Below are 14,349 nucleotides of genomic sequence, written 5' to 3'. Positions count from 1 at the left end.
TCAAGAGCTTTTTAAAATACTGATCTTTTCTTTACAACTTAGTTGTTTAATATTTTAAACTTATTTTAAAACTTCCCAGTGTGCACAAGACATGTTTTAACCTATAATTTACGTATTAATTCGTTTTAATACGTGTTCTAGACGTCCAAAACTTGTCTTGTGCCCACTGGGTTGTCGGTTAGTTTCGTGATCTTTTTTATGCTTATAACTTTAAAGGAAAGTGTCTCATCTAAATTTTAAAGTTAATATAAAATCGTTAAAATTCAACAGTTTCATATTACTGAAATCAGGTAATTTTAAAAATGTTACAAGTTTAAAATATATCATTTTTGAAGGAAATCATAAATTTTTTCTTTAGAACAATCGTTGGACGTCTTAAAAACGTCAAGCAGACTTGCGACGCCTTTAAGACGTGATATAAATGCCTTATATGTCAGTGTGCCCACTGGGTGGAGTCATTAGCTTTTTGTCAGATTTATTTAGTTTTTAATCAGATTAAGAAGTAAAATCAACTAAATTTGATTGCATCTAAAAATTTGTTAAAAGTCAGTTTTAATAATGATAAATGTTCAACTGTAGCAGAATTGAATACAATCCTGAAAAATCCAAAGCCATATAGACTAACGTTTATCGCCGCCCCTTTACACAGTTAAAATAATTACTGTATAAAGTAAGAAAGTTTTTCTTTTAAAGAAATTTACTTCCTGGTACCAACTACTGAAGATCGCATGAAATACGTCATTTTTTATAAAGTACTGACTGTTTGCTTCTGCACTATTGACGCTTTTCTTTAAATGTAATTTTTAACTAGACAATTATACATTTTCGTGAATACATTCTTTAACTGATAATGTTGATATTTCATAAAAGTGATTTCAACTTCTTTTTAAAAAAAGCTCGTGTTTTTTTACGTAATGGTTTAGTTAAAAGGATATACACCACCGGATTTGTTGATGATACAAACATTGGTAAAGCCAGAATAAACCAATTCCAAATGCCATTAAAACGTTGATTTTTCAGAACTTCGTTTACATGAGTAAACGTAAAAAACATCCAGCAACAGAGAAATGGTAAAACCATGGCAGCAATATTTACTGAAACTTTTATTTCTTTTTGTCGCAGTGTGTGAATACTCCATCCAGAGTTTGACTTCAATTTAACTTGAGCGGAGTCTGCAATAAACTTTGCACATTCTTTATCGTGTCTGATTTTTTTAAAAGCAGACAACGAAATAACCAAATAAGAAAAAAACACAATCACCATGGGGAAAACTAACAGAGTAAACAAAAAAGTGTAAATAACAAAATTTTTATACAACGTTGACTGCACGTGTATACGAAGTAAAGATATGGCCAAGTTACTCATGCCCCACAACCATACTACTAATGTTACAATTTTTGCCCTTCTTGGTGTAAAAAAGATTGTGTATTGAAGAGGCCATGTTACGGCCATTGCCCTTTCAATGCTAACTACGCAAATTTGCAACATAGATATAGATACAAAAAAGATATGAGTTGAAGGCATTAAAAACTGGCTCACATTTTTTGAGAGATTAGGGTTTCTTTTTTGGTACACTGCTAATGTAATAAAATTTATTATCACTCCTATGTCAGCAACTGATAGGCTACCCAAAAAATAACTAGTTTGTTTAGGCAAGATATGATGACGAAGGTTTAATATTAAAATTAGGAAGTTTGCTGGAAGACCAAGTGGGACACATAATCCAATCAATACATATGAATAGATTAGATAGGAGGAACAAACTACACTAAAACCTTCTTGTTTAATATGTTTTTCTAAAAATGTAATGCACATTTGACTTAAGAAATCGTTTTTACAGCAAAATTCGTTAAAATATTCTTTCGAGGACAATGAGCTGTTGAAAGTGTTGATTTTTTCACAAAAGTATCTTGCTGCTTTTATTTTTTCGCTTCCTACCGTGGTTGTATTGCCAAACACATTCATTAACAATTCAGTGCAATTTAACGCTGTGTCGACCATTTTTTGATATATATATATTTTTATATAATTTTTAAATATCATGAAGAAATTAATAACACCTAAATTTCTTCTAGCTAAAATAAAATTAAAAATTAAAAATAGTTGTTTGTTAGTTTAATTCATTAAACATTTCAATACAATTTTAAAGATTGTGATAAAAATGGTTCTAATGCAAAGTTCTAAGACATTAAGTTTTTTGTATTTCGTTTCAATTCGATCAAGTTGTTTAACATATTGCAAGTATTGTATTCTAAAAACATCTGAAAACTGTGCTTTTTGAATTTCTCTTTTCAGTACAACCGACCAACCAACTGGCGGTTTCTTTTCTAAGAGGGATTATAAATTTTTTCAAAATATTAGGATTTTTATATTTTATATCATTAATTCATACTTTAGCGATCAAAGCAACAAGAGGTAGAATTTTAAATTAGGTTAGGTAATACACGGTTCTAACTCTATCATATTTTATATCTATCATATTATATATACAAAAAAACATCTTTATAATTTGAGGAGAAAAATTACTTTATATTTATATATATATATATATATATATATATATATATATATATATATATATATATATATATATATATATATATATATATATATATATATATATATATATATACATATATATATATATATATATACACACATATATATATATATATATATATATATATATACATATATATATATATATATATATATATATATATTTATTTTTTTTATTGATTAAGATTACTGGTACACATATATATAAAAAATAAATAAATATATATATATATATATATACATATATATATATATATATATATATATATATATATATATATATATATATATATATATATATATATATATATATTCCAATACTTTTTGACACTGAGATTTTTGCATAATATATTTTATACCTAATTAAATATATAGATTTTAAAGAAAAACTGTCATACATATTTCATTATGACCCAGCTGTTTTTTTATTTTATTTCTATTTATTTTTTTACGTCAAGGTTATTAAATAATAAATTTTAAAATAATAGATAGTATCTTCAAAGGATACGATGTATTTCCTAAAAAGACCTTTAGGCTTAATTATAGCTTGTATAATAAAGATAACTCTTAAATAACAAATGATTTACTTTCTTTAAAGTCAAAAACAAACGAGGCGTTCGTTTGAAGCAACGATGAATTTAGAAACCGACATCTATAAAAAAAAGTACGAAAAAGAACTTTAGTAAAACGAATGAAAATGTTAAATAATGAATTTACTCATGAAACTTTTTAGAAAGATGGAAATATTTTGATAACAATTATTGATATTCATCTTGTTTCCCATTATTTCTTTGTAAAAATTATTTGAGTTACGAGAAAAAAATAAAGTTTTTAAATTGTATTTTAAGCACTAAAATTGTGCATGTTTGCTGACTTTCTACTTTATTGGATATTTTTTAATAGTAAAAAATAAAAAGGTCTTATTAATGGTTATAATGCTGGATTTTAAATCCAAGACTCTCCAATTCAAATTTTGCTTGAGTCATAAACGTGTCAATGACTTAAAAGAAAACGACCTTATCAAGTTATATTCTTTTAACAGAAAGTTTGCAATTTGCATAACAAATGATTTAACTTTTAGTTTACCTAAAACGAAAGCAAACAAAAAAAGAAGGATCTTTAAAGCATGTTTTTAGTGAGTGGGTGCACGTAAGCGTGTGTTAATGTGTGTGTTTTATATAAATGATTAACAAAAATTTAAAACTAACTTAGTTAGTAACTTTCTACACCACTGAGCACTTTGAAAGTACACAAGATTCCAGGTTAAAGAAAAAAGTTTTTTCTTAAACCTGGAATCAGGTTTAAGAAAATTAAACCCGGAATCAGGTTTAAAAAAAGAATCAAGAGCAAATATTTCTCAACTGATTGTTTATAGCGGGCTGCTTTTTCTGCTCGCTGTATTTATGTAAGTATTTATTATTAAGTATTTATAATGGCTAAAACTATAAAAATAAGCAAAAATATATATAACTTCACTTTGCAAAATACATTTTATTATTGTTGGTGTAAAAATAGTGTTTAGTTATTTATTCAGCAAAAACTAAGTACAAAATTTGTAGCCCGAATTTTTATTACAAACTGAATCCTACCCTGAGGGTTTTTAACTGATTTTGGTGGCCAAAATTGGTACACCGAGTTTAAAAAAACTGTTTAAGTGGAGAAGCTTTAATTGCATTTTGTTACGAAATAGATGGCGTGTTTTGTTTATGTTGTTCAAACCGTATTTTTTGTATTAAATCGGATCCGTATTTTTATTTTGTTATTATTATTTTTGAATTTATTAAGGTGCTTTAAGATGTCTTTACGGTCTTATCACAGAGCACCGCGGAATAGTATTTAATTAGGAAGGTCACGCCTCTATTCTTACCAATGATGGCCAGAGTCTAATGAATGATGACCAGAGTCGGCTTTCAACAACGAACTTTTTTTTTTTATTTTGTTTTGTTTTGTTCTTTTAATACATTAAAAAAAAAATCCGTTATTAAATATAAAATACAGAAATATAATAAAAATTTACAAGAACAATATTAGGAAATAAAAGAACGCGGGGACTCGTAAAAGACCGTAAGGTCTTGTCATCGAGAATCGCTTAAAAGATTACTTGTTAAAATTTTATATAACAAAATATTCACAAAATAAATAATAAAATTTACAATGAAGAAAAAAAAAAAAAGAACTCACGCTTTCAAGCTTATATACCTGAAGATATTTTAGAATTAAAAACATAAACAATAATTGAAAAAATTAAAATGTAAAGATGATTTATACAATTTTGTAATTCCAAAAAGTAATAACAACTAAAAAAAAAAAGTAATAACAACAAGTGTTTAATAACAATTTATAAATTGTTGAATTTTACATGTGGTTAAAGGAAAATAGATACACCATCTAATAAATAAATGACTTTTTTAAGTTTTTATTTGAAAGCGAGATAGCTAAATTCTTGAGAAAAGTCAAAGTTTTTTAAAACTATTTTATTGCAAAGAAAAGCTCCCCGAAATGAAAAACGATATTTTCCGAAATTAATTTGATAAGTCGATTTTATTTATTTATTATTTTTATTTTATTTAGGTACCCCAAGAAGTTGTTACGGTCTAGAAAAGAGCACCGCGGATGAGCATTTAATTGGAAGTTCACGCCTCCTACCTTACCGATGTCACAAAACTTGCCAAGATGTGGAGTTTGAATTTCGGATCCTTCCCAGTGGGCACGATACGTTTTTAAAACGTTTTTAAAACGTTTTTAAAACATTTTTTAAACGTTTTTATAAGGTTTAAACCTAATAAAAACATCCAAAGAACGTTTTAAAAACGTACTGTGCCCACTGGGTTTGACTAATGATAACATCATTGGTCAAACAGACACTTGATTGACCAATTTTGTAATCATTTCGTAAATTGTATTTAGTTTTTTCTTTTTTGGTATACAAATTATGAAAGGTACTGGGGATAGATTGTTTTTACATTTAAACCTAAAGCAAGTAATATTAAAAATATAAAAAAATATAATATAAAATAATAATAATATAAAAATTAAAAAAAAAAAGCTCATAAATATCTTTCTTTTCAATTAAAAGGCTCGGCATGAGTAAATTGATATTTGAAATTAATGAGGCGTGCAACATGTTTCTGCTGTTGATAAAGAGGTTCGAGTTTATTTTTATCAGTACTAACCCACGCAATGTTTGCATAGTGTGACAGTGAACGAGTGAATAATATAGTTTAAGTAAAGTATGCTTATTTAGAAAACTCCTTGTTTTATATAAAATTTCTTTTTGATATTTTACTACTCAAATTTTTTTGTCTGATAACTCCAAGATTTTCATCAATATAAATTCCAAGAAAGTTGGACTTTTTAAAAAATTATGTTATCAATAAATAGAGGCGGCATGTCATGTGGTTCATCATGTCATCTGGTTTAAAATTCAATTAGAAACTCTCATTAGTCCTTTATTCATATTATGAAATAATAATGTATTATTATTGTGAGATAAAAATAAGTTCGTGTCGTCGGCAAACATAATCGTCGTTAACTTTGAGGTTTTATGAAGATCGTTGATGTAAATAAAAAAGAGGACCTAATATTGACCCCTGAGGAACTCCACAAGTTATATCAAGCAAGTTTAAGGGTTAAACTATATCAACGTATACAAATTGCTTTCGTTTTTTTATTAGCCAATTTAAAACAACCACCTATAGTTTATTTAAAAGAATTTTCTGATCAATTCAATCCAAAGCTTTAGCTAAGTCAATAAAATCCCTAACTGAGATATATTGAGAACTTTCTAAAGACTTAGTTATACCTCTAATAAACTTGAGAATTGCGTGTTCCATTAAGTTATTCTTTTTTTAAATACATATTGTTGTCTGTATATTAAATTGTTTATAAATAAATGTTTATAAATTTTATTATATAAAACTCTCTCCAAGATTTTTGAATACGACATACGACGGATAAAATGCGACAATAGTTTCTCACTAATTAAAACTACTCCTTTAAATATAGAAATCGTCTTTGCTATTTTTAGTTGGTTCGGAAAAATTCCTTGCCTGATAGAACAAGAAAAAATTATAAAAAGTATATATTTTTTTAATTAAAATGATTTAATAACAATATTTACATTGATATCATCCTCGCCAACTTATTTATTTGGATTTAGCATTTTAAATTGCATTCAAACTCTTTAAAAGTTGGTGTAAATGAATTAAATTGTGACGAATTAGAAACGATTACATCATCTAATGGATTAATTGCTTGAGGGATTTGTTTGTCCGAGAGAAATAAAATATTTGTTAATCTATTAGTTATCTCTTCTTGATCATGAAAAAAAACATCGTTTGTTTTAATGGTTTTAGGCAATGTAAATGTTTCCATTTTAAAGACTTCCAGTTCTGAGGCCAGAGCTCTAACCACTACACTACTACTGCACATTATTACAACACAGACACACACACACACACGCACACGCACACGCACACGCACACACACACACACACACACACACACACACACACACACACACACACACACACACACACACACACACACATATATATATATATATATATATATATATATATATATATATATATATATATATATATATATATATATATATATATATATATATATATATATATGAATAATTTTTTGTTTTAGGTGACCCAAAAAACCTAACCGTCACAGAGTACCGAGGAAGAGCATTTAACTCTTGCTTTTAAAGCAAGTGCTCCAACCACTGCGCCACCATTACCACAATACCTAAACTTCCGCAATACCTAAAAATAATTGCTAAAATTGTTTCATAACAGTTTTTTTTTACTAACTGGGTGAATTTTAACGAGCAAAGTTACCTCAAGTAGTTTGCCAAAAAAAAAACCATTTTTCCTGAGCACTGGTTACAAAAATGTTATAAAGCTACCAAAATAAAGATAGGAGCTTAAAATAAATAATTCAGAGCTCTTCAAACAAAATTTGTTTAGCTGAGTGAAATGTGTTTAAAAAAGTCTAGATTGATGGTGTTGACAACAAAACATGATATAAACAATATGATATAAACATTATATAAACGATGTGATACCTCTTTAGTCATTTAGTAATTTCGGAAATAGTGTTGTATAGTATAAAATAAAAATTGATTACCATACACACACACACTTGCACACACACACACTTGCACACACACACACACACACACACACACACACACACACACACACACACACAAATGAAAGCAACTTCATTTCTGCTGCACCTGTGTATAAATATGATATCGTCAAATACACATCTTATATAAATGCGAAATCCGGTATGAATCAAATAATGTAAATAGTTTTCAAAATTTAAAGGTTTCATAAAAAACAACAACTAAAAACGTTTTTTTTTATGAAAGTTTGAACTGTTAAAACAACGCGAAACTTGAAAAGTTTTGTTTCGACAGTATTTGAAATAATGCAAAACGGTTACGGTTTATATTGATATTGTTTTATAGGATCTAGGGGGGTTACTTTATTGAGCACTTTATAAATACTTATTTTATTTAAATCAAATCAAGCGTCTTCCGAAATGGATTTTACATTTTACGGAATATTTACATGTAGTACAGGTACTTATTTTAAGTAAACACCTTAGTTAATGAAAAACCAAAAACAAAAAGGGCACAGTACTTAAACAGAAAATTATATGTAATAATGATAAAATAAAAAGTTTTATATAAACAAAACAACTAACAAAGTGTAATAAAGTAAAAAATCAAAAAATTAAAACTGTTATGAATTAAAAAAGCTTTTTTAAATCATTGTAGAGAGTTGTTTAACGAAAGTGCATGTTTAAAATTTCTTAATAAATCAATGATTTATAAACAAATATCATATTATCTATTATTTCTTATCTTATTAATTTTTAACAAACTATAACAACTATCGCCCAATTTCGGTTCTTTCAACTTTTACAATATTATTAGAAAGAATAATATAGAATAAAATATTTAAATATCTTGACCAAAATAATATACTATATACCAAACGGTTTGGCTTTAAAAAAATATTTCAACTGAGCACCCAATTATTCAATTTGTTATGAATACCTCAGAATCTTTTGAAATAAAAAAAAAAAAAAATATATGTTAGGAGTCTTTAATGAGCTTTCGAAGGCTTTCGACAACGTTGACCATAAAATATTGGTTATCTTAATATAAATACTCTAATTTAATAGTGTTAATGTCGTTTCACTTTCGTTTTTAATAAAGAAGTTTCAGACTTTTCAATACTTTTCTATCCACGCGGTCTTTCATGCAAGGTCTGCAAGCAAATTGGAGCTGCTAAAATTTTTAGTTTCAAGAAGAACTGACATTGTTCATTGATTAATGTTTCAATAACAAATTTAAATAAATGTTTGTTTGTTGTTGGTTGTTTTTTATTTTTCTAATTTTTATGGCCTGTTTCTTTTTTTAGAAGAAGTCAGCTGGTGTATCAGCAAATAGTAATGTCTTTTATTTTATTTTAATTTTATTTTAAATAGAATCAATAAATATTGTTTATTTAAACATAATCATCAGGATTAGATAAATTAGCTTTTTTATTTAATATTTTTTTATTTTGTTATAACTTAACTTCAGTTGCATCAGCCACAACAGGTAACTTAATACATTTATTTTGATATTTGAATTAGATTTGTTATTTAAATTTTCAAGCAATAAATATTGTTTCAACATTATCGCCAGGATTATATAAATAAGCTTTTTATTTGATAATTTATTTTAGTTGCTTCTGGATCAATTTTAAGTAATGGTAACTCATTAATTCATTTTTTATTATAGATAAATGTAGATAAAAAAATGTAAGTTGTAAATTTTTGTAGATTTGAGAGCAGTAAGCTTTTTTCTAAAGGTTCTTTCTATTTTGGGATTAAATCCACTATCACTATGTTTGTTCTATTTTTATATAAAGTACTTTTATAATTTTTGTCATTTTGGGGTTTGTTACTTTTCTGTTTTTTATTTAATAAAAAAACAAGCAATAAATATCTTTTTCATTTAGCTTCGTTGACTCCATTATCAGGTAACTGAATAATTTTCTTTTGGTAGTTTTTCACTTGGGTAAAACACTTTCAAAACATTATAATAGCGTCTTAATTTTTTTAGATAGCAATGAAGTATTAAGTTTGACTTTATTATTTAGATTTTCTTTTTCACTAAAAAACTAATTTAAGATTTTTAAAAATAAATTAAATTAAAAATATTTTTCCTGTTTTAGATCTTAAGCAACAGCTTGGTAAGCAAGAATATATTGTATATATAAATAAAGATATATATCTTTAATTGTTGGTTATATATGAATATATTTAATTGTTAATATATTTAATATATTTAATATATATTTAACATATATATATATATATATATATTCGGCTATTATATATATATATATATATATATATATATATATATATATATATATATATATATATGTATATATATATTATAGACTGTTATATTAAAAATAAGCCTATTGATAGATTCTTTAATTGTTGGTTAAGTTTCCTTTTCAATTTTTATTATTACTATTATTATTTTTTTAAGTTCTCCTTCAAAGGCGAGTTGGTAAGTTAGGCATACTGTTCTTAATTTAGTTTGTAATTTAGTTTAATCTATTAATATTTTGATAAAGTCTTTACAACTTTTTTTTTTCACTATTTTTTAAAATTTTTCAAACTCATGTAAATGTACTTGTGTTATGTACTTATATACATTTACTTATGTAAAAAATTCAAATGTTCATATATTTACAAATTTTTTCCATCTAGATGAGTTGTCAAATGGCAAAGGTGAAATTTCATTGCAAATGTCTTTAGTACCTGTTTTAATTATAATTTCTTGGACCCATCAGACAAGAGCTAATATTTATATTTCAATTGAAATTTAACCTTACGTATATCTATTTTTTATTATACTCAACTTTGTTTCTCATTACTTTCAGATATTCAACAATATCATGACTGATAATTTAAAGATTATTATAATAACTTTTTTTATGACTGTATGAAATTAGACTATTATCAGATTTGTTATATATATTTTAGTTCTAATTAGTCACTGCATTTTTTTACGAATCAAATTTTATTAAATTTTCAAATAACTGACTATAATTATCCTAAAATAAAATGACTTTATTCTTTCTTTTTTTTTTCAAACATGAATGTATTTTTTTAGTTGTTATTGCTCTATTAATTTACTTACTGTTGAAACATGGTTTTAATTTAGTAAATTCATATGATATGGAATTTACTGTGCTAATCATTATTCACAGTTAAAAAGAAATTGGGATTCTAAACTATTGAGGTAAAAATAATTTGTTTAGTGATAACACTAAAAAGCCTTTTTTTCAATGGTTAATTGTGCTACAACTATTTTGTGCTAATATATATTTTTTTGCCGATTTCATTTAAAACAATAACTTAAGTTATGAATATAATAACTTATTGTAACTTATTTTAACACAGTGCCTTTGAAACACAGTCTGCCTCCTCTCTGTTTAACGAAAGTTTATTAATAAAGGAGATCACTGTTGGAGCACTCTGTTATTACTAAGCTCTTATGTATTTTTGGTACCATAATTGATTTTGACCATGTTTAAGAAATGTTTTACGAGTCTAATTCATGAGCACAACAATAAATATAAATAATAATGCTCCCCTTTATTAATAAACTTACTTATTCTAAAATACAATAATAAATCTGTAAAATAATGGTATTATAATTTGAGATGATCTTTTTTTTTCTTTTGGTATTGGTAAGTTGTACTTGGTTTTCCTTCTGGTGCTTGCTGTTATCAAAAAGAACCTAATATCTAAAGTTACGTGGTCTTTACTAAATACCAAGACCAATAAAAGCTTAAGGCTGCTATTGTCCTCATTTTTATGGAGGAGAGCACAATACTAAACTAAAACTTTTATAGCGTTCTTCAGTGAAAAACCGGGACAATGGCAGCCCAAATAGATGAATTTGTATTTTATATTTTTCAGGTAATATATCAGTCAAATTGTTATTTATTTATTACTAACCCGTATTTCGGGTTGCTTACTGCTAGTCTAAATATTAATACGCTAATTTAATAGTACTAGTAATAGTAGTAGTGTCGTTTTTAAAGTAGTTTCTAGGCTTTTCTAAATGCAGATCAGTATTCCACGCAGTTTTTTTAAGCAAGGTCTGCAAGCGAATTAGAGCTGATAAATTTTTAGTTTCAAGAGGAGTTGATGTTGTTCATTATTTAATTTTACTATAAAATTATAAATGTTTGTTGTTGGTTGTTTGTATTTTTCTTATTTTTATAGCCTGTTTCCTTTTCTTTAAATAAAATAGACTGTTATTTGTGGATATGTAAGTGTATTTACATAAATTTGCATATATTTCAGTATAATTTATATTTCTCGGTATCTATGTTTATATTTTTTTTTAGATAAAAAAAATTAAGGTATTGAAAATAGTAAAATAGAAAATAGAAAAAAGTAGTAAAAAGTAAAAAAAATTATGTAGGAAGTTGTCAAAAGAATGTTGTGTTACGCTTCTTTTTAAGGTATCTGAATATATATTTAGATTTTTAAATTTGTTCTTATTACTTTAGATGAAAATATACTAACTGACATTGCCAAAATAATATGGATATTAACAAATCCTAAATTAAATTGTTAGAGGTTTTTATTTTGAATAATAATTGTAATCAATTGTTTTAATTTTTGTTTATTAATTTTTGTTCCATTAAAAATTAATAAACAAAAATTAAAACAATTGATTACAATTATTATAAATTTTAGAACTCTAATTAGAAGAAATATTATCAACTTAAAAATAATTGATAATTTATTAAATGATTAGAACTAGGCAAGCTGAAATTAATTGTCATCAAAATATAAGAAATGCTGCTTGGTAAGAAAAAATTAATTTATACCTAAATTAGTACATCATGGTTAGAAGAGTTAAAAGTAATTATCACATAAATAAAAGAGATAGCCTAAGTGAGATAAATCATCCTTAAAATGTACGAAATGCTGCTAGACAAGTACGAAATGCTGCTAGAATATATTGTATGGCAAGAAGTGATACTATTCTAGATTATAATTATATATGAGAAAAAAGCCAGATCTGTCAGCATTGCTGTGCTTAAAAATTTCTTAATGAAACACATTTTTTATGTTGTCATAATAGAAAGGTAGTTTTGCTTCCATTTTCACTATTTCTGCAAGATTTACAGGAAGTTATATCATAATTCCAATATATTTTTTTTAAATTATATTAGAATTTAATATGCCTGTCTTTATTTTGCTTTATTTACTGATAATGTGGTTCAACCTATAAATCATAGGCCGCCATGTTTTAAAATATGTGGTCAAGTTTTTCATTGTGTAGGTAATCTTAGGCCAGATCAAGATATTCCGCCAACATTATCAACTGTATATCTCTGACCCACTTGCAGCAGTAAATTTTAGAAAGCAATAACATTTTTTTTTTTGTTTGTTTGTTAATTCACCTTCCCAAGGCTCAGAAGGCCACTACAGATGAGGAGGCTACTTAATTGTGGTTACAACCCTCTCTCAACTCTTATAACTCCGAAACACGAACCTTGACGAACAAGGCTGCTGCACGGAGAAACAAGTTGAACGCGGTACTACCAGGGACATGGTGGGGAAATATATTTACTTTGTATATTTTAATGTTTCATTTGCAAACTACAGTTAGTGAAGTTGCTGTTGTATTTTTTGGAGATAATGCTGCACCTGCCTCTAGGGAAGTTATTTACCCCAAAGGTCATTTAGAAGTTTTATTGAGAATGTCAGCTAACTTAGATCCTACGGTTTATTCACTTTTTTTTCCTAAGAAATGGCATAATTGATGCACAATCCTGAACATGCAACATTGGTTAGAAATAGTGTATCTCAGTTTTACGATAAATTTTAAGTTGAAATATAGTCTTTGATTAGAAAAGATTGCAATTTGTATGATTCTTTTATGTTTATTTATTATTCAGTTGTAACAACAGTAATATTATTGGTAATATGTTTAATGATAATAGTGAAATTGAAATGGATAATATTAGGCTCTAAGTTATTAGTATAAATGGTAATAGGCGACATATAAATAGTTGTCAAATAAAAGAGATAGATCTAGGTAGGATAAAATTATTCGTTGTTGAAATGTAAGAAATGCTGCTCAGCGAGCAGATAAATTACTTGCAAGAATTCAGTGTCAAGCAGTGTTAATGTCTGTTAATTCGATTTTACTTTAGACACTTAAAAAACAAAGCAAAGTATGAATTTTTCTATTTATAGTAATATTATTTATATATTTATAGTAATATATTGAGTGATTTATAGTAATATTTAGATTAATAACAGTTTATAACAACAATTTATAAACAAACAGTTAATAACATAAATGATTTTAAATTTTTTTATAATTTCAAACAATTTTTTAGTTGCCTTTGTCATCACTTGATAAGTTTGCTTACTGTTGAAACATGGTTTTAATTTTGTAAGTTTGATATGATGGTAAGTTTACTCTATTAATCATTAGTCAACAGTGAAAATGATGTGAATCTATCTTTTAATCAAGGTAAAAATAATTTTGTTTACTGGTAACATAATAAAACCAGTTACTATTAGGCCGGGTGAATAAAAATGAGCAATTGCTTTTACTCAGTAATTGATCAGCTTTACGTGAATAAAAACTAAGGAGTTTTGCTTAAATTTTTAGTCACGTAAAGTTAAGCAATTTACTCAGTAATTTTTCAGCTTTAC

At 26.0% G+C, this 14,349-nt stretch overlaps 1 protein-coding gene and 1 long non-coding RNA gene across 3 annotated transcripts; one reads left to right on the top strand and one right to left on the bottom strand.

Moving 5' to 3' along the window:
* Positions 1-361: 361 nt before the first annotated feature.
* On the bottom strand, positions 362-2,071 carry LOC124809697 (somatostatin receptor type 2). The gene has a single exon (XM_065788227.1). It carries the CDS (start codon positions 2,041-2,043, stop codon positions 862-864), a length of 1,182 nt encoding a protein of 393 aa, XP_065644299.1. The 5' UTR covers positions 2,044-2,071; the 3' UTR covers positions 362-861.
* Positions 2,072-8,814: 6,743 nt separating this feature from the next.
* Positions 8,815-12,256, top strand: LOC136075351 (uncharacterized). 2 transcript variants are annotated; one of them, XR_010635858.1, is made up of 5 exons: positions 8,815-9,617; positions 9,813-9,830; positions 10,139-10,159; positions 10,363-10,383; positions 10,820-12,256. It is a non-coding gene; the product is annotated as an uncharacterized LOC136075351 (long non-coding RNA). The 2 variants fall into 2 exon arrangements; XR_010635857.1 differs by having other exon boundaries at positions 10,363-12,256.
* The last annotated feature ends 2,093 nt before the right edge of the window (positions 12,257-14,349 follow it).

The sequence above is a fragment of the Hydra vulgaris genome, chromosome 01 (genome assembly GCF_038396675.1).
Source record: "Hydra vulgaris chromosome 01, alternate assembly HydraT2T_AEP".
NCBI lineage: Eukaryota > Metazoa > Cnidaria > Hydrozoa > Anthoathecata > Hydridae > Hydra > Hydra vulgaris.
Note: the sequence above shows the minus strand (reverse complement) of the source record. Positions and strands in the feature narration are given on the sequence as shown.

Coding starts and splice junctions, on each gene's coding strand:
- LOC124809697 (XM_065788227.1), bottom strand. CDS start 2,043: ATGATATTTAAAAATTATATAAAAATATATATATATCAAAAAATGGTC.